General features: G+C 40.1%; 1 protein-coding gene across 4 annotated transcripts in view; it reads left to right on the top strand.

Moving 5' to 3' along the window:
* myo16 (myosin XVI) overlaps positions 1-21,724 on the top strand; it is a 178,879-nt gene that overhangs the window by 127,102 nt on the left and 30,053 nt on the right. For all 4 annotated transcript variants that reach the window (XM_066686750.1, XM_066686749.1, XM_066686752.1 and 1 more), the window contains exons 23-30: positions 1,090-1,290; positions 1,739-1,814; positions 2,547-2,722; positions 6,150-6,230; positions 9,711-9,916; positions 18,586-18,688; positions 18,771-18,867; positions 18,962-19,208. In XM_066686750.1, coding sequence (XP_066542847.1) covers positions 1,090-1,290; positions 1,739-1,814; positions 2,547-2,722; positions 6,150-6,230; positions 9,711-9,916; positions 18,586-18,688; positions 18,771-18,867; positions 18,962-19,208 — 1,187 coding nt within the window. The remainder of the gene's footprint in view (positions 1-1,089; positions 1,291-1,738; positions 1,815-2,546; positions 2,723-6,149; positions 6,231-9,710; positions 9,917-18,585; positions 18,689-18,770; positions 18,868-18,961; positions 19,209-21,724) is intronic.

Here is a 21,724-nt window from a genome sequence, read left to right as displayed (position 1 = left end):
ATCATTAGAAAACAGGGGAAAATCTCAAGACTAATTTCTGCTAAACTGAAGCAATTCCAGGTATGATTTGAGTGATGTTACTTGTAGTAAAACTAAGCATTTTCGTTCCATTTCATAGATGTAGTGTACTCTACCTGTCAAATGCTCATTAATTATAATAAATATTCAGAAAATTCAATCTGATCTTTACAGCAATCAAACACGTTTAGACCATTTTACAAAGTATTTTTATGAAACAATAATGTATTTTTAGTTTTCCAAAAGCCTGTGTGTGTAAAATGTGTTGGCTCCGTTGTCGACATTTTGTGAGACAGATTCAGGAAGAAGATAGTGATACAGATGAGTATGGGAGGTCTGTTGAATGACCTCATACTTCAAGCCAGTGTTCAGACAGTAACAGAAACAGCTGTAGTTCCTGTAAATATGGAAACACGGTTGTGCAGATCAACAAAAATGTTTATATACCACCCGTATATGAAATGTAAAAAGGTCAGAGAGAAGAACAGAGTGTACTAATAGGTCAAGGACCTCTGGAGCAGTGTTTGTCATCAGCTCAATGTTATGTTTTCCTGAAAAGTTCTGAAGAACAGAGACAATTATTTGTTATTCATTGTGTAATTGAAATCAATCAAAATTAAGAAAAGATTGAAAATAAGTCTAAAGAACAGTTTTAACCGATGCAGTGAACTAAATGAAAGACAAAGAAAAGAATATATTGGAAAATGCCTAAATATAATGCATTCAGAAATGATATGATCCAAAAAAGAACAACATTTAGATCTTTAGTTAAAAGGCCAAATAATGTGTGATTTTTCAAAAATTCAGTTTTGTTGTAGTATTATTTCATGTGTTAGGCTTTAATGGGTTAAAATGTTTCACGAAGTTAGTGAAGCATTCTCCAACGGCTGTGTTTGAAATAAAATATAGATCACAACTCACCACTTTTAAGCCAGTTCTCTAGTCTTTTCACTATGAAATGCTGAAATCGTCACCCTCTGTCTCCGAATGTGTGGGTGTAAGCAATGCTAGAATTCTTTAGAGCATTATAGACTTTCAGTATTGGTGAAAATACCTGTGTTTGTTTTTTAGAAGCCTCAGGGCATGCTGTGTATGCTGGATGAGGAGAGTCAATCTCTTAGGCCTTCTGAGCTGAACCTGTACAAGAGACTGCAGACCCTGCTAGACACCACTGGCTCTGATGTTGTCTCACTATCCACCAAGGATGGCAACGGTAACCCCCCACCCAAAGACCAAGGGCCCTCCTTCATTGTCACTCACTATGCCGGGAAGGTGAGTAACACAAAATGTGGAAGTTTAATTGAGCCTGAAATGTTAGGCAGAGAATGATCCAACCACCCAAGTCATACCTGCTCTGTGGTGGCCCTGTGGGGGTCCTGACCATTGACAAGCAGGATGAAAGGGGATAAACAGTGTAGGTCGAGCAACAGATGGACTAAAATCTGTATTGGTAGAATGTATGTAGTGCTCTTGTAAGAGAGGACATTTTAAAATCATATAATGTAGAAACTGATAAAGTTGGTAAATGTGAAATCTAAGGGGAAACTTTAAAACTGATCTGAGCCCAAGGATGTTTGGTTTGGCCAAATATTTTAATACACAATCACTTGCGTACCACAGCTTGGTTTGGCTGCCCTGTGCACAGGCTTTGATTCCGGGAGAAAGCTTGTTAAGTGTTAATGTAAAACTGCTGTAATCACGGATGTGTGTTGTTTTGCAGATGAGCTACGATCTGACGGGATCTTTGGAAAGGAATAGAGATGCTCTGCCTCAAAACATCCTGTTTGTCCTCAAATGTAAGTGTTGTGGTGTGTGAGCCACTGACCACCAAAGCCTGCTTTAAATGTGCACAAGATATAATGTGAATATGACAAACAAGTTCTCGTCCTCTCTTGTTTGTTCGTTTGTTCTCTCTCTCTCTCACTCACATACACACACTCACTCACTCACTCTCACTCACACACACACAGAATGATTGTTTCAGACATATTTAAATAAATGCTACGTGAGCATCACTCACCACACTGATATTTAATTACTGATAATATACTCTAGCTTCCCCCTGTCCCCCCTCACTTATGAGATATACATGTATATTTACACAGAAATGCGTTTATTCATTCATTCTTGGTCTGTAAGCACTTATCAAGTTCAGGGTTGTGGGTTTGGAGCCTACCCTGGCTGGACAACACAAACACAACCTGAACATGGTGCGAGTCCATCATAGGGCATCACACACTGTCTAGACTGAGTTGCATGAAAAATACAATTTTCTTTCACAAATAGTTTGCCGTTCAAGTGGTATTGCCTCTTTGGAGTCAAGGATCATTTTATAAATGTGAAATATTGGAGTGTTGGTAATCTTTTTGTGTGTGAGAGTGAGAGATGGCTAGATCAGTAATAAGTGGAGTCAATTAGCTCTGGTGCCTGACATAATTAAGCCGTGAAGATACATAGTCTCTGTTTTTGTTTTTTTTTTACCTCTCTCTCTCATTCTCCATCCTTCTCACTCTTGTCTATCTGAGCAGCCAGTGAAAATGTGCTCATCCGTCAAATGTTCCAATATAAGCTGACTCAGACGGGCTCCCTGGTGCCTCCACTCCAGCAACTGCAGCTCCGTGGGCCCAAGAGTGCTCTGCTACTTCACAGGATGAACTCCCCAAGCCCATCCAGAGACACCTGGAAATACCTGGAGCTCAGCAAGGTACATAGCTTATTGTGCATAGATTGGTTCTTCAGCAAATGTCATAATAACCTCTTAAACCTAATCCAACCCAGGTCTGTTTCTCGCTGACAGATCAGTTTAACTTACAAGTTTTAGAGCTGAAAAGCAAAGGGTGATACAGATGAGTATGGGAGGTTTGTTGAATGACCTCATACCTCAAGCCAATGTTCAGACAGTAACAGAAACAGCTGTAGTTCCTGTATATATGGAAACACAATTGTGCAGATAAAATAAAAAAGTGTTTTATTACCACCAGTTTATGAAATGTGAAAATGTCAGAGAGAAGAACAGAGTGTACTAATAGGTCAAGGACCTCTGGAGCAGTGTTTGTCATCAGCTCAGTGTTATGTTTTCCTGAAAAGTTCTGAAGAACAGAGACAATCATTTGCTATTCATTGTGTAATTGAAATCTCTCAAAATTAAGAAAAGATTGTAAAGAAGTCTAAAGAATGGTGTTAACCAATGCAGTGAACTAAATGAAAGACAAAGAAAATAATATATTGGAAAATGCCTAAATATAATGCATTCAGAAATGATATTATCCAAAAATTAACAACATTTAGATCTTTAGTTAAAAGGCCAAATAATGTTTGATGTTAGTGGAGCATTCTCCAACGGCTGTGTTTTAAATAAAATATAGATCATAACTCGCCACTTTTAAGCCAGTTCTCCATTCTTTTCACTATGAAATGCTGAAATCGTCACCCTCTGTCTCCGAATGTGTAGGTGTAAGCAATGCTAGCCTAAAATCATTTTCAAATAAACCTTAAAGGCAACGTGTATGTTTGTGGTGAAACTCTGTTCTCTCTGGTTTATTTACGTGCAGTTCTCCACGTCTTTTAAGCTGGAATGCTATATTTTAGGGGAAAACAATACAGCGGTTTGTATGTGGCTGAATTTGAACAGCTTGAATTACCACAGAAACTCGTTTTTTTACTCGTTTTTTTACTGTTTAGTTTTGTAGCTATTTTTCATGCATTTAGTATTCTCCCAATTTAAGTCAGTTCCATCTACAGCACAAATAAGTCAATATTACCCAGCTATGGGGCAGTTTGGCGGTTATTAAAAGCTTCCAGATGCCATTTCTCTGCTGTGAGAACAGAGGATGTAAGATGTAAAATTATTAGTATTATTGATCATTTTTATTTATTAATAATCTTCATAAACTCAGCAGAATGGAGAGGTAGCAAATAGACTTATGCAATCTGATGGCAGCACACTTTTGGCCCGTATTAACCCACAGACTCATACAAACACATGCATATAAATTCAGTTTTAAAATGAAGCTGTCTATCAGACACCAAAGGACAGGGTCACAAACAAGGCAGCATTAGCCGGTAAGCACGCATCTGGAACAAACAGTGCTGCAAAGCCTCAGTATTTTTAGCTTATCGAATGTGCAGTGGGAGCTGACCTGAATTAGACTGTTACCCCATATACACTCTTATTGCTTTTCTATTGATCCACTTACCTACTGCAGGATCCATCCCATTCAAACTACACTCAGTTTCCCCTGTTCTCTGTTTTTCCTTTATCCCTCATTCTCATTCTTCATCCTTACTATATTATTGTATTTTATTATATTGTTACGTATTCAAAGAAGCTTGTTTGTCAGCTTTGAATGTTCATTAGTGTTAGAAGGTCATATACACCCTTTCTGTCTCCATCTTCTGTCAGGTCAAACCTGCACAGTGAATATAAAAAAATACATATATATATATATATATATATATATATATATATATATATATATATATATATATATATATATATATATATATATATATATATATATATATGTATTCATTTATTCATTGTCTGTAACCGCATACTTATCTAGTTCAGGGTCGATGTGAGTCTGGAGCCTACCTGGAATCACTGGGTGCAAGGCAGGAACACATCCTAGAAGGGTGCCAGTCCTTCACAGGGTGACATACATTCATACATTCACACCTTTGAGTCACCAATCTGCCTACCAACATGTGTTTTTGCACTGTGGGAGGAAACTGGAGCACCTGGAGGAAACCCACGCAGACACAAAGAGAACACACCAAACTCCTCACAAACAAGTCACCCTGAGTGGGTCCCTGGAGCTGTATAACAGTGACACTCCCTGCTGCACCACTGTGCCATATATATGCATGCATTAGGCTATACATTCTTTAAATGTATTGAATGAGCTGCAGACTTGAGCTCCCGGCCTGTCTCAGGCTTATGTAAGTCATTCACAGCCCCAGCCTCTGGCTTCCCTTATTACCCACCACTGCATGAAAAACAAGCCCACCGTCCCGCAGTTACATAAGCCCTAGTAACACTCAGACAGCACCATGGGGACACAAATGTGAAGTAATGTTATGACATCTTTCTGCATGAGGGGAAGAGCAAGGTGGAACTGAGTGGTCTGGTTCAGTCTGAGTTAAGGCAATTGACAGGATTCAACACAATTCAAAATAAATATATTGGAAAGCATAATAAGCATAGGAAATATAAATTGTGCTGGTAGCTTTCACAATAATTTATTCTACCACATTATGGGTAAATAGCAGTTAAATAGCAGATGTGTACTGTGACTTCAGATACCTGGATTACTTTAACGTAACAATAATCTTGTGACATCTTGGTAGTACTTAACAGTGTGTTTAAGATTGTTCTATGAGAAATTAGACACCACCTAGAATCTTTGCAATTTTGCAATGTTTAGGCTTAATACCTATTATGCAAGAAATATTGAGAGGTTTCTTTTCTACTAACACCCTCATTTCTTGCTGTGACTGTTCAGAATTTCTAGGGAATGTGTTATGTGGGACACAAGCTTCAATGCCTCTGAATTCAAGCGTGAGTTTGTCTTGGGTTTGTGTGTATGTCTTAGTGAAAGAATGGGGGCATCCATACATATCAATCAGACTAGCAGTAGTTTATTCATAGAAGCCCCCAGGTTGTGTAAACTTATGAATACTGTTTTACAAGTTTTGCATTGGCAAGCAGCATAAACTGTCTATACGCACATAGTGTACACACTGGGTCAGGTATTACATTTATATACCAACCCTTGTTTTAATCGTGGAGATATGGAGTATGTATAGCAGATTGTGTGTGTATGTTTCTGTATATGTATGTGTGAATGAAGGATGAACAGACCCTGTTCTGTGAAACTCTCGTATCTTTCACTGCTTGGCTGTATGGCTTCATTTTCTCACTGCTTTTCTGATTAGTTTTTCCCACTTTATCTCCCTCCCACCTTCCTTGTCTCCTTTATCACTCACTTCTGTATCTCCCTTATACCTTTCCCAGACTCCTCTGCAGATATTTCTGTCTTAAACCCATACACACATTCCAGTGAACGCTGATAAATGCTATGTTAGTTCCTGTATGTGTTGACACTGTTATCTCTCTGTACTTTCTGCAGCTTCTGAAGAAGAAAGGAGCCACCTCGTTTCTGCAAAGGCTAGAGCGCTGTGGGCCAGTGACTGCGGCAGTGCAGCTGAGGGTGAGGTTTCCCGTAATAGCTGATGATCCAGAACCATCCTTCACCAGGTCGTAACAGTACATTACTGCTGACTGACTCACCGTCTGATCAGAACTCACACCTCCATTAAAGGAGTAGTTCAACAAAGTTCAATTTCTCCTTTTGATTTAATAGAAAAATCCAACATAAACAACTATATGTTTCAAATAAATTAATTTTCGAGAAGTCAGATATTTTGTACATACGCTCAAACCATATCTGGGATTTTGCAGATTTTGTTCGTAATTTTCTAATGTTTCTGCTTAAAAAACAGCTCAAACTTTTAAAACACAAACGATATACATGTTTATATAAAGGAACAACTGAAAAGACAAACCTATTATAGCATCCATATTACTATTTTGAATTGGATTCAAAATTCAGCATCTGTTCTAGTAAATTAGATCAAAATTTCAATGTATGATTATGAAAAACCACTTCAAATGTATGGTAACGTAGGTGCCACAGACCTCATGGCCTTAGCATTGTGGTTTGTGGAGAGTGAAAGTTTTCGGCCCACACACGTGCGTGTGCAAGTTGAAAAATGAATGTGGTTTTGGACGCTGGTACAGTTCAAATGAATGAACAGTAAACAACAGGCTCCCTGTGTCACTGTTCCAGTAGGAGAGGGGAGTAGACGGGCGTCACACACACACACACACTCCGTTTCACAGTGCATTCTCACTGGACTTTGAGGTCAGCGCACGCACACAAACACCCTCCTCCTGTTCCTATGCAAAGAACCCTTTGTATTTTTCAAGCATGTTGAATTGAACACACCCACCAGAATAAGATTACATCACATTGCCATATTCACACACACACACACACACACACACATGCACAGACTGTCCCCGTCTACACACTGACATCATTGCCATTGCTAAAAGACACACGTCATGACCTCATCCCAACTCAGGTCTACCATACCCACATGAAGAGAAACTTTTCTTTTTCTTATATCAGTGAAGGCACTGATGAGAATGTGAGCCAATGTAAGAGGAAGCACTTACTGCCTGCCCACTAGGGCCTTGCCATTATACAGGGTGGGCCATTTATATGGATACACCTTAATAAAATGGGAATGGCTGGTGATATTAACTTCCTGTTTGCGGCACATTAGTATATGGGAGGGGGGGAAACTTTTCAAGATGGGTGGTGACCATGGTGGCCATTTTGAAGTCAGCCATTTTTTTCAATGGGAAGAGGGTCATGTGACACATCAGACATATTGGGAATTTCACAAGAAAAACAATGATGTGCTTTGTTTTAACGTAACTTTATTCTTTCATGAGTTATTTACAAGTTTCTGACCACTTATAAAATGTGTTCAAAGTGCTGCCCATTGTGTTGGATTGTCAATGCAACCCTCTTCTCCCACTCTTCACACACTGATAGCAACACTGCAGGAAAATTGCTGGCACAGGCTTCTGTAGTTTCAGGTGCTGCACATCTCGTATCTTCACAGCATGGACGACTGCCTTCAGATGACCCCAAAGATAAAAGTCTAAAGGGGTCAGATCTGGAGACCTTGGGGGCCATTCAACTGGCCCACGACGACCAATGCACTTTCCAGGAAACTCTTCATCTAGGAATGCTCGGACCTGACACCCATAATGTGGTGGTACACAATCTTGCCGGAAAAACTCAGGGAACATGCCAGCTTCAGTGCATAAAGAGGAAAACACATAATCATGTAGCAATTTCACATATCCAGTGGCCATGTGGTTTCTATTGATGAAGAATGGCCCCACTATCTTTGTACCCCGTATACCACACCATACCATCAAGATATGTGCAGCACCTGAAACTACGGATACTGGAAGCCTGTGCTAGCATTTCTCCTGCGATGTTGCTGTCAGTGTGTGAAGAGTGGGAGAAGAGGGTTGCATTGACAGTCCAGCACAATGGGCAGCACTTTGAACACATTTTGTAAGAAGTCAGAAACTTGTAAATAACTCATGAAAGAATAAAGTTACGTTAAAACCAAGCACACCATTGTTTTCATGTGAAATTCCCAATACGTCTGATGTGTCACATGACCCTCTTCCCATTGAAAAAACGAAAGTTGGATCCAAAATGGTGAATTCAAAATGGCCGCCATGGTCACCACCCATCTTGAAAAGTTTCCCCCCTCCCATATACTAATACAATACAAACAGGAAGTTAATATCACCAACCATTCCCATTTTATTAAGCGGTATCCATATAAATGGCCCACCCTGTATATATACAGCAAGACTTTATGAGTATAAATATTCTGGTAATTAATAGTTTTACATTCTATTAGCAAAATTTATATTGCATATGTCTCAGTTATCACTTTCCTTAAAGGAATAAAAAAGAAAAATCCTAATATAATTAATTAACAATAAAAGAAACACATTCAGTGTTCATGGGCACGTATTTATTTGTGACATCAGCTACTTTAGAGCTACTCATTGTGAAAAGAGGTGTTAATTTAGGAACAAAATTTGTATCATCTCCATAGATAGGCTTGATATTTTATTACAGAGGTCAGTCTAGAGCAGCTGCAAAAGATCAAAGGTCGCCATGCTTAATGTATGCTGTCCCCCAGCCTTTAGCTTTGTCGGGGGGAGTCACAATATCCACTATTGTAATTGGTCATCCAGTATATTGGTTGGGCATTACCTCCCACTACTTCCCGTCACACACTGGAACACCCTCATTAACACGTGGCTCGTGATTGATTTCTTCTAGGCACAAAAGGACAGGGAATTGTGAGGAAACATTAGAATGCTAGACAACAACAACAACAGCAGCAGCAGCAAAAACTTTTTTATTAAACTTTTATTAAACCAAATATTTCTGGAAATTAACTTAGGCTTCATATCAGTAGGATGCATAGGAAAAAATGAACTAAAATATGTATAAATGGCAGGACATGTGTACATACAAATACAACATATAACACAGATAGAAGATCACCCCCAAGAATATAAAACAGTTAAAAAAAGCCATTATAGTGATCACTGCAGTTACTTCAGAGTTCATAAAAAATCTGTAAAGAATGAATGAATTCTGAAATATACTTTTTTGTTGCCTGAGGTCACTTAAAGCACTGTTTCTGATGCTAGTATTGCTGTCCAGCATTCTAGTGTGAATGTTGTTTTGTGTGGTGTTTGTTGAAGTTATAGCTCTAGTGGTGCCATCCCTTCCCACGTCACAAGCCATGGCCTGCCGTCTGTCTAAATGTCACAGACTGATGAGAGACCTGTCGGGCATCCATGCTGACTCAGTGCCAAGACCTATGAAATCATCCCCCTCCAGACAGTTTCTTTCTGTTTGTGTCTTATAAGTGCTCTCAGATGGCCTCAAGAGGATATACTCTGATTCATGGTGCAACAAATCGGAAGTCAACAAGTCATCCACACAGACTGGATGCGTTATTCCTAATGTTGTGTTTCAAGCAACAACTCTCTTCTCTCTGTCTCTGTTTAGAACTCCCTCTTTGAAATCAGCAGTAAGCTCCAGGCATGTACTCCTCACTTCGTGCAGTGTGTGAGGCCTAACACTGCTGGCCAGCCAGAGGCCTTTGATAGTTTCCTGGTGTCCACTCAACTGCAGTACGTAGGGGTGCTGGAAATGGTACGCATGATCCGCTATGGCTACCCAGTGCGCCTGCCCTTCTCCAGCTTTCTCAGCAGGTAACACACCTCAACTGTCACTTAATTCAATACAGATGCACCAAAACCTCTAAAGTGTAATTGTCATAACAGTGTACCTACATCCTGCATTTTTAAATACTTGCATTAGAGCAATATATGCCAACAGCCCACTACATTGTTTATTATATGCTGAGTATAAAACTGCATCCAAATAATACTCAGCAGAGGTCTGCTGAATGGGGTGGGGAAGGGCTGATAAATAATGCAGGAACAAATAGACTACAGTAGCTAGAGTACTGTGCACTTCAGAAAGGTGATTCAGTTCAAGGCATTTATATTTTGGGGGTTATTTATGAGATTTAGATTATTTAGATAAGAAATTGACATGCATTAGTCATGGAAAATAAAAGTTTCCAAACTGGTATATAAACATGGTTATGAGAGAGGTAAGTAGAGAAATGGAACTCAGAGTACATGACCTAGTGGAGAGAGAAGAGAAAACCAAGCAGAGAAGACAACAGGTGTGAGGAAAGGGGTGGGGGGTGGGGGGTATAAGGAATTAGGCAACAACTTATTTTTTCCCCCATCTGACTTTTTTCTTGAACGTGACGTTGAGTATGCACATTGTGCTAGCTAAATAAATTGTAGCAATGTTTTGGGCTGAATCATGTTTAATACCACTAACATTTCCTGAGCAGGTGAGCTTGCAGGAGCAGGATCTTAAAACCAACAAAACAATCCTTTCATCTGGGGATTTTTCCATTCCAATACTTCAGGTCTTTGGTCATCTGAGCTTGTTGGCAGGATCAGAGCGATCTCAGATTTGTTTGTGTTTAAGCCATTGCTGTTATCCTCCCGGTGTTATTGCTCACAGTGTGGGCTTGCTCCTGGCTGTGTCAGGGTATGTAAGGACAGGATAGAGGATCAGATAGGTGAGTGAGTGCAGATAGGGCAGCTGTACATTAAGCCTCCCAGCTGCTGACTTGGCTATGGCTTTCTGTGCACTCAGCACACACTGCCTGCAATTAAACGTTTAGCTTAGATTTCAGCCGCCTGGGCTAAGTGAGGTGAAGAGCCACTGAAAGGCGGATGCTTTTAAAGTGCACTTTCTCTCAGGGTGACATGTGGCTATGCTGCTTTGCAGGAATAATTTGGGGAAAATTAAGTTTGCAAACCTCCCCCTTTCCCTCAATGTGTTTGATGCGCTTGGTCATTCAGGTGTACTTCATTAGTTTAAGACTGTTGCTGCTGTAAGTAATGGAAGCTTCTTACTTGTCTTCATCTCTGTTATATTTTCCTTATAGCTGTTCATCCATCCATCCATCCATCTATTATCTGTAACCGCTTATCCAGTTCAGGGTCACGGTGGGTCCAGAGCCTACCTGGAATCAGTGGGCACATGGCGGGAAAACACCCTGGAGGGGCGCCAGTCCTTCACAGGGCAACACAGACACTCACACATTCACTCAGACACTTTTCAAGTCGCCGATCCACCTACCAAAGTGTGTTTTTGGACTGTGTGAGGAAACCGGAGCACCCGGAGGAAACCCACACAGACACGGGGAGAACACACCAAACTCCTCACAGACAGTCACTCAGAGCAGGAATCGAACCCACAACCTCCAGGTCCCTGTTATTATATCTAATTATACTTACCAAACATAGTATTTGGAACCTAAATTCAACACAGCTACTTGTGCAAGGTACAACTCAGCTGACAGCCATTAAAATGCATGGTGGTGACTTTGTAACTTTATTATATAATACTGGACTGCTAAAGCCTCCAGCTTGTTTCAGATGCTGGAACTGGAGGTGGGTGTGTCTAACAGAGTAGTGCAGCTACAGTTTTTAAATGCGGTGTCCACTCATTGTCTACTGTGTCTGATCCACTCATTCCAGCACATCTCACTCACCACCAGATCAGTCTCTTTGCAGCGCTGAGAATGATCCACCATCAAAGAGAAGACTGAAATGTGTTCCTAATCCATTGATTGTTCAGTATACACTGCTTAAGTTGATGCACGGTTCATTAATTATACGGGATGTCTACAAATATTTGGAATAGTGCAAGTCTGTACCCCTCTACTACAAGTGGGGTAAGTGCAAGCTTCATTATGCTTGTGGCCTTGTTTAGTTGAGGTGATTTTAACGTATGTATACATGTGTGTGCGTGTGCTGAGAGCTAGTGCTAGTGCAAAGTTACTCCAGTTCTGTGATTAATGGTGTGCGGGACTCATCTGGAACAGCTCTCTAGTGAGGATCTCTTCCACCGACTGGGAATGGATTTGCCCGGAGAGGATGTTGAAGCCTGGGTCGGGTCAGGATGATCTGAGCCAGAAGGAGAAAAGAAGCAGAAAGAGAAGGATAAAGCCTCCTGAAGGGTGTGAAGAGGTGTTCAAAGGAAGATGGGAGAGATGGAATTGCTGCAGAAGAGCCATGTTCTCCCTTTTGGGCTGATGACTGAGGCTGAGAGAGGAGTGTGTTGTTCTTCCTGTCATTGGCCGGGTACAGTGTGACTCTGCTTTCATCTCGCTTAAGGAACACGCCGCCACATCTCTGTGTCACACTGACACACTCCCTCTGGCTCTAAAGACACACACACACACACACACACACACGCTGTACAGGCTCGGAATGTTCCAATCAGCCTTTGTCACTTTCTCATCTTTCTCCTTCCCTAGTCTGTTCTGTCCCCATCTGTGCTAGCTTCTTGCCCCACTCCATCTTCTTGCTCTATCTGTATGTTATCTACTTTGCATTTATATTTCATACTTACTCTGCAGTCTCAGGTTTTGAGCATTTCTTAGAAGATTTGACCTTACACTTTTTCTGTCTGCCGTGTAGTGGTTCTCTTTTAAACCTAATGTAAATTTAAATTCTGAGTCTAATCATTTTCTATATTCTCTCTTTCCTCCCTCTCCATGTTTCCTCTCTTTCCATTTTCCCCCTCTGACTTTCTTTCTCGGCTTCTCTCACTCACTCTTTCTCCCTCACGTTTTCTGTTTAAAAGATAAAAGGATTACGGTAACATTCCGGTGAGATAATGAATTGGGGCACTGCTGGTCACATGACACTGGAAGTTTCCATGACTTTGTTGTAAACATCATGAATCTTTCAGTGAAGAGAGAGAGCGAGAGACATACAGATACAGAGCGACAGACGGTAGAAGGAGATGAGAGAGATGAAAGGGGTCAGGCAGACCACCTTAAACACTTTATCTGGCCTGACAGCTTATAGTTCCCTGGCCCATCTCCTGTCTGGTGTTGACACTGGATTAAAAGGTGCCGGTAGTCTTGTGACTGTGATTGTGTTGAGACTGGGGAGAACGTAGTTCAGATCGTCTTGTGATACGGCCTGGTGTTGTGACTGTATGAAATGGAGCAGATTGTCTGCTGATAGGCTTAGGGTTTTTGCTTTCTGAAAGGTCAGCCATGTATAATGCTTTAAGAGACATGGATGTAATTTGATAGACTCTTTAGTATAATGAAAGTACATACTGTTTAATGTTGCCATTTTGTTTTGATCTTCCGCTAACCCCCATGCCCCCACCTCACGGAGGATCATCAGTCCCATGTCTACAGTCATAGGTTTGTTTGTGCTCTGTTTAGGAAAACACGTTTTACTCTCTCTCTCCTCTCTATTTCTCTCTCTCTATATATCAATAAAAACAAAGTGAACTTGGGCAAAAAACATATGTAGAGCAGCAACAAAGGGACTAAAGTCTGTAATTGTAGAACTATGTGCTATATGCCCCTCTGTGGACGGGGCGATGAGAGAATGGACAGTGAGGAAACAAAGAGGTGGTCATGGTTGATCTGTGTTTTTATGTTTGCATAAATGTTCGCAAATATCTATGCAAAACAACTTAACACGTTTTTAAAAGTAGAATTATTATTTGTTCAAAGATTAAAGACTCATTGCAAGGACAACATTTAAAATGAATTTCCCCTTGAGGCTAAAAAACTCTATGTTCCAACAACTATACCCTTAAACTACCAGAACCTTCTGGTGGGTTCAGATTTTCTAATAAACTTTCATAGCTTAAGAATTACTCAGGTTTTAAGAATGTAACAGGTTTACCAACACAGTCAACAGATAAGTAAACTGGAAGAGATACCTACAGTATTTTTACAGAAAATATGCAAACCTCTGAGTGTAATTTATTGATTTTTCCCCTCTGTGTACTACATTCTTGTGTGTGAGAATCTAAGCTACATTTCCATGTATGTAAATAAGAGGAGCGGAGCGTTAGTAGTGGTCTGTCATGTTAAGTAGCTGGTAAGCAGATGGACACTTGCATTCATTTCTGCAATTTTCCCTGTTTAAAGTGGACTCTTGTTCTCTCTCTATGAAGACAGACTTGGCCTCATGACGTGCTGTTTTTAAGCTGGCTGGTGACGTGGTACCTAGGGTCTGATTTTTATTTGTGTGTGTGAAAATACACGTGTGAGTGTGTGAGAATGTGTTAGCATTACAATAGGGCAGCACTAGGCCAGACAGGGTGAGAGGGCTGTGGAGGCGAGGCAGACGGCAGAGAGAGACCAGCTGCTTGTAATGGTAATGTTAAGCTTTTTTGAAAGTGACGTTGCCTGATACAAGGGTCATTTTACGCAGACTTAGCAGCAGCCTTTGCCAACATGATTTTTGTTTGGTGTTCAGAGCTCTTGTTTGTTTTCATTAATCCCAGGAAGACTTGAATGTTAAATTCCCCTTGACGTTAAAAATATGTTATTTAAAAAAACGTTTCAACAACAATTCTAGGATTTTGATTAGGTTTAGGCTTAGAACCTTTTTTTTACACACAGGGAGTCACAAGAGCCACAATTTTATAATACATATGGAACATGCAGTCTGATCAGGGCACCACTACACTCACTGTCCATTCTCTCAGCTTCACTGACCATACAGGAGCCCTTTTGGAAAATCTTCCCTAACATTCAATGGCCGATTCTGCCAAAAAATAAAAACGGAGATACAAAAATGGAATATTAGACATTTATAGGGAAATTAGTAAGTGTAGGTTGGCAGAGCATGTGTTACAACACACACATATTTAATACAATGATATGGGGGTGTTTGTGTGGGTGAATGGTGCACATGTCTGTGTGCCCACCTCCATGTGACTGTTTGCTAGTGGTGAAACGGTACATATTTAATAAAACCTCTGCTGCTTTGGGTTGTTTGTCTTTTCAATATTGCACAACTGGGCTATCTATGGAGCAGTAGACATTAATATTAATTTGTGCTTGCAAGACAGCATGCAAAAGAATGTATTTATCTTGTAAGAACATCAATGTGTTTAGTTCTGTGCATCATTTCCTGGCTGCACAAAACTGTCTAGCCCTCACTTTAGATGTCCTTTTAGAATTCCAGTGGTAGTTAAGAGTCTCACGTCATATCCCATTTACACATTAATTTTTTAGGCCTATGTTCGACATTCGCAGACCAGAGTAAATCATAATGTTCCACATAAATTCCCACAGTTCCTGTACTGCATCACAAGCCCTGCTTGACTGTGATGAGTGTTCAGGGAAGATATGTAATGAATGAAAAGCTGTGGATGAACTCCACAATGACAGTGGCATAGTGAATGAAATTCTGTAGATAGTGTTTTGAGAGAGAGATATGTGATGAATGAAGGGCTCTGGATAAATGCCGCTTTATGTCTGTTTGTTGTGGTGTGTGCATGTGTGCTCAGTATAAAGCATTTCTCTTCCAAGGCCATGTTTATTTCATCAAGAGCTAAAAAAGGAGTGTGAGTGAGCCTTCACAAAGAGCCCATTCACAACGGTCTGTGCCTCCGTCCATTCATACATCTGTGTGCTGAGGTAAAGATGTTCTTTTTGAATGGATATATAATGAGTCATTGTGCAGGACCTGGACACACACATGCAAGTTAATCAGAATGTCGTCCTCAGATGATTTTTGGGCTTTTACTGCTTCTTGTATCATGTCGTTCTGTTCCTCTTAGTCTTCCTGGCTCTTTGGTCTTTCTCTGCCCCTCTGGCTGTCTCATTCTCCCTCTGTTTATGAATGAACTGCTGTGTAGATGAAGCTGGTGGCAGCCTGTGGCACAAATGAATATGACAGGCTTGTTTATCACACTTCTGCTGCTCTCAGGGGTTAGGATCTGCCTCAGTTTTTATTGTTTTTACAGGTTGAACATTCTGATGTTGCATTTAACTACCATTCTTCATTTGATTGATTCAAGAATAGCTGAAATGATTTGCATTTTCTTGCATGTAGTTGCTGAATAGCACTATTTAGGTTTTAATCGAAAGAATGTAAGCCCCCCCCCCACCCCCCCATATATTTATAGGCCTCTTTAGCTGTAACACCATCTGTAGTTCCAATATAAAGTCTTTCTTATCATTTGAATGTTATGATTAAATATATACAGAACTAAACTAGTACTCATAATTTCCTGTATAATACCTCTGTCGCTTGCTCGTTCCCTTGCTCGCGCACATCTCAAATACCTGAGACGAGTGGTTCATGTTGGCCCTGGAGACATGGTTTCCAGTTAAGTTTGAAAATGTCTCTGCTAAAACCCATCCATTAAATATCTTTCCTTAGACAATTTAGCCGTTATTGCTGCCATGTCATTATAAATGTAACTGTCATACAAAAAAGCTTCCAGCATTTTTGGCAGAATTCACTATTAACTGTTCTAATGAAATGTGAAGTCCATCTCTCCAAACTCAGCTCAGCGATAGCTCCTATTTAGTGTTTGACTTTTATGAACCAAGTAGATAGTGTTACCGAAATGAACATGAAAAAAAAGCTTCACATTTTGTTTGGTTTGAAGTTGGGTGCATTTTTTTCTGATTTCTTTCTGAAGTCATTTTTAAATGGTGTGTGGGGAAAAAACGATGTGTAAATTATCATTGCTTGCATTCAGCTGTTTATTTAGAATTCATCTCTTTTTTTTTAGTCAGTTAACTATCAGGTATCAGTAATCAGGTAATTAGTTCCATTTAGTTATATATTGATGCAAAACATAATTCTGTCAACTCGCATTACTGCTGCATTGCAAGTGCACATCAACAGGGTCCCATCACTTGATTTAAAATATATGCAGCCTTATCATAATGTTGTAACATTGACCTTTTGACGCTGCTATGCTTGCAAACTCAGTTGAAATCAGTAAAGTAAATAATTCCACAACAATTATCCACACGTTTTCGTTTGAATAGAATTAGAATGCACCAGAATTAAAATAATTATTGTGTTATCTTAAAACCACTAAAATCAGTCCTTTCATTTGTGCGCAAACACAGATTGTCTTTAGTACAGCCTGCAAGTAGAGCATATGGTGTGTGCCTTAACAGTTTTTCAGATATTAATATTACATTTACACCCAACTTCTCCTGATTAGGACCTATCTGGTCAGCAGTATAAGCCCCTTCAGTCCATATGTCTCAAATCCCCAAGAGCCCCACAAACTCCAAGGCTATTGATAGTTTTCATATCCATATACAAAAGATCCGAGGTTGTGTTAGACTTCATGTTTTATGACCCTATTGGGATGCCATTGGGCTGCCTTAGTCCATGGACATTACCATAGGGAAGTGAGGTGAGGTAAAGTTCAGCAGTGTTGGACTAGGGTGAATCCCGTTAAACAGGAAACACAGTTAATCATCCTTAGCCTGAAGCCAGGTGTGTATTACATTTTCCTGGGTGTACTTCATAATGCAAAATAAGGTAATGCTTCTGTAAATTCTTTTATTAAAGCCATTGCCCAAGGTCAATGTTTACGGTCAATGTTTGCATTGGTTATTTGGTTCTTAGGCATACCTTTATTTGACTGATTCACAAAAAAATGTATTAGTACTGCTAATGTTTACAAACAGTCCAGAACGATTTCTGATCTAAAACACCAGGGTCTTATCCTAGCCAGATCTTAATCCACTAATCCAAAGGCACATACACGTGCATATAATGGGTGTGTCTCCTTATCCTCATCCTATTCATCGTGCTTGGGCTGACACCCTCTGAAAAGACATACATAGCCACACCCCTCCAAGCCTGACCTCACTGGAGGGGTCAGTTGTTGCCTTGACAATGCCTGTAGGAGCAGATGCTTGGAGGTCAACCTGATTCCTGACACTCTTTGACCTGTGGACCCTCTGGTTAGTTGGCCATTCAGATGGCACAAGCTCTGGCAGATGTTTTGAGATTGTGTTGAGATCTTTTTTTTCCACCCTTAAGGCCTCTCTATTAAGCCGACTGTGAGTGCCATTAAATTCAATCATATGATTTTATTTGGGTGCAGTGCTCTGATCAACACCCTTATGCTCATCCTCATCTGTCAAGGAACCAGCAGCAGGAAGAATGCCATGTACCATTAGCATCAAGTTATGAGTTAATACAGATAGCTGGGCAGAAAATACTGATTCCATTATGAGCTGAATTAAAGCTAATTATGTTTGATATTTTGTACGAATACCCAATATGTTCTACCCTAATTATGTCAACAACCCCCTTGGCAATACTTCACATCACACAGATGTGTACAGTATGCAAATTGGCCTGTAATCACTGAATATGTTTGTGTTTGTGTATGCGCATTAAATTTTCTATATATAAAAATGTAAAAAAAAAAAATGTTAGCAGCATTTTGAATTCTATATTGTGGTCGATTAATGAGATTATGACCTATGACTGAGGTATTAAAGATGGGCCTCCCTCTTCTCCTTGTTCTCTAGATATAGAGAGTTGGTTGAGACCATTCTGACAGACAGGAAGGTGGTGTCAGCGGAAGAGAAGTGCCGCCATGTTCTCCAGCATTGCAAGCTTCAGGGCTGGCAGGTGAGTGCACATTTTTATTCGCCTGTTCTTCTCAGCAAAATAAACCATAATATCATGCCTATTTATGATTTTTTTTTATCAGATGGGAACCAGCAAAGTGTTTCTGAGGTACTGGCAAGCTGACCACCTAAATGACCGCTGTCACCAACTACAGAGGAAGATTGTAACCTGTCAGAAAGGTAACACTGCAAGCCAGTATCCCTTTTTCACCATTTGTTTCCATATTGTTTAGTTATATGTTTACATGTGTGTATGTGTGTGTGTGTGTGATAGTGGTGCGTGGCTGGTTGGTGAGGCAGCGTATACATCGCAGGTTAACTTATCAGCAGAAGGAACAGTGCAATGTCCAGAGGTTCTTGCAGGGGGCAGAAGACTTGGGTCTGCGTGCTTATGACAGCCTTGTCATTCAGAATGCGGCTGATATAGCGCGTGAAAATGACCGCCTGCGAGGGCATACCAGTGCTCCACCACTGGGGGAAAGGCCTGAACCTGTGGGCAAAGAGGAAGACTCCCCCAAGAGGTGAGTTCTTATCATTTTTCATCCCACAAAGCCCTGTATTCTAAACTTGGTAAACTATATTTCCAAGGTTACTCTGGAAATTAAAGCTACTAATAAAGAGTCTGTCCCAATCTTTGCTGAGGTAGCATATGCTGTTCTTCTGGGAAGACTTTAAACCACATTTTTAAATATTTAAACATTAGCTGTAAGGATTTGGTTCCATATAAGCACAAGTTAATACATTTTGCATGTGTGCAGTTGAATACTTGTCAGCAGTGTTTGTTGCTTAAAGTATCTACATTTTTGCACTGGAACACATCGACAAATTTTGAAACATCGTGCATGAAATCAGTAGTCAGTAATGGCTGTGAATAGTCAGGGTAGATCATTGGTTGGTTTTCTTAGTTAGCTGAATACTATAGATACCTTAGCAAGCATACCATAACCTAGCAAGTAGGACTTTTTTGTTTTTGTTTTTTTCAACACGACATGGGAGGTCACCAGCCCCAGACGTTTGTTCCTAATGCTGTACAGTGTTGCCTTACAAGTGAATCTGCTTCATCTTAGTCATGCAGACACGTCGATGGTGCCTGTGGAAATGTTTTCCTGCAGCTCTGTTTTGTCTATTGCTTACAGATAGCGAGCTGTCTGCACTGTAGCCAGAAAGATCTCAGAGATGTATGACATCATATAATCCACAGCACATGATACTATAGCTATATAGAGTTTATTAAAAAAAATTATCAGAGGTTTTATAGGTTCTCTATGTCCTTGGCAAACATCTAAATACTGTTTGCCAAAGATTTCTTGCTTCTGAGGTGTCTCTACATGTGTAGGATTTATATTGGCTAGTATTAATATGCACAATGACAGCAAGATGTGTAAACCTCCTATTAAGACTATTTTTTTCAAAGTATTTCCCAAACTACATTCTCTCTCTCTCTCTCTCTCTCTCTCTCTCTCTCTCTCTCTCTCTCTCACTCACTCACTTTTCCAAGGTCACTAACAGTGTCAGTGTTCATAACCTTTTAACAGCAATCCCTCATCTGTGCACTAAGTACCATTCTGCTAATCAGAGATGAATAAAACTCCCAGCACTACTCAGTAAGGCCAACCTTTTTTAAAAGTATTATGTTCCTACATCCCCCACAATGCACCAACACACTTCCCTGAGGACCAACAGATGGTGCTCCCAGATTAAAAGGGAAATATCAAATGAGAGTATTTATATCATACTATGTTAGGGAAAGCTGTTTAGAAATTAATGAGCAGATAAGCTATTTAGCCATTCATTTTCATCCTCTGAAACCAGGTTCCACGGAATACTGCTAGCTTGATTTTTCATTTTGCATAAAAACACAGATAAAGCAAGCAGAATGCCCAAATTAGGGATTTTATATCCAATTGATGGTGAAATGCTCTGAACAGATCTTCAATGAAAGCTGACAAGCCAGATTTGTCTGGTCAGCTTGATATAGCTTTATTGATTTTACTGAGGCTAATGCTGACCTCACCTCATTTAGCAGCTGGTTAGCACTTTTGCTGCTTGTAGCACACCATGATAAGGCGTATGGTTACCTCTGCTGGAGGCAAATAATGAAACTGAAACTCAGCAAAGGGCTGAAATTGGTACAAATTCAGGGTTTGGGGGGTGGTTTAGGGGGTGGGGTACAATTAATAGAATAAACAATTGCTATTGATGCATAGATTGATTTACTGATTTTAAAAAGGGTAACATTATTTATCCCAAAAGGAAATAACAGTTCTAAATAAATAAATGTTACGTAATGCATTTTAAATGCTATAATAAATATGTGAATATACCATGTATATTAATGGAGTGTTAATTATATAATGACATGTTATAAATGAATTGTTGTTGAGTATTTTAGACAGATGAATAATGTAGTTTTAAGCCAGGCGTACACTGTGTGATTTTAAGCCAGACATGGTTGCAGCCGACTGGATTTCAGAATCGGCCCGAATTTTGGCTTGATCATCTGACGTTTGACGTGCAGTGTGAGTAGGGTTGCTACCTTCGATTAATTGCCCAAACAAGCCAGTTTGGCTATCGGATGGATTTCTGACATGTCCGAAATTTTGGTGGCTTGTCTCACAGTGTGAGCAGTCTTGCGAGCTGATTTCTCAACATAACCAGCCGCTTTTCCAAAAGTCTTTGCAGATCTACTCCATTTGCCAGCGTGTGTCAACAAACAGAGGCACAAAAGCGGCACTTTGTGTGGACTGAGTGTGGACTAGGCTAGTGAAGCATTGGCAGCAGCATACTTCCTTATATGAAGTTGTATGATATATGAAGTTCCTTATATTCCTTGTATGTCATCAACCTCCAACCATGAAAGACATGCACGTGAAAAAATATTTCTTACTTCTCTCTCTCTCTCTTTCCCTCTCTATGCTTTAGTATGATACACAGTACGCCGTGCTGAAAGTGTGCATGCAGACAGAACTGTTCCCAAGCTGCAACAAGCAGTGTAAGCACCCACGTCACATCAGATTAGTCCGTTCGTACAGTTTGA

Source organism: Hoplias malabaricus, chromosome 12 (genome assembly GCF_029633855.1).
Source record: "Hoplias malabaricus isolate fHopMal1 chromosome 12, fHopMal1.hap1, whole genome shotgun sequence".
Taxonomy (NCBI): domain Eukaryota; kingdom Metazoa; phylum Chordata; class Actinopteri; order Characiformes; family Erythrinidae; genus Hoplias; species Hoplias malabaricus.
Note: the sequence above shows the minus strand (reverse complement) of the source record. Positions and strands in the feature narration are given on the sequence as shown.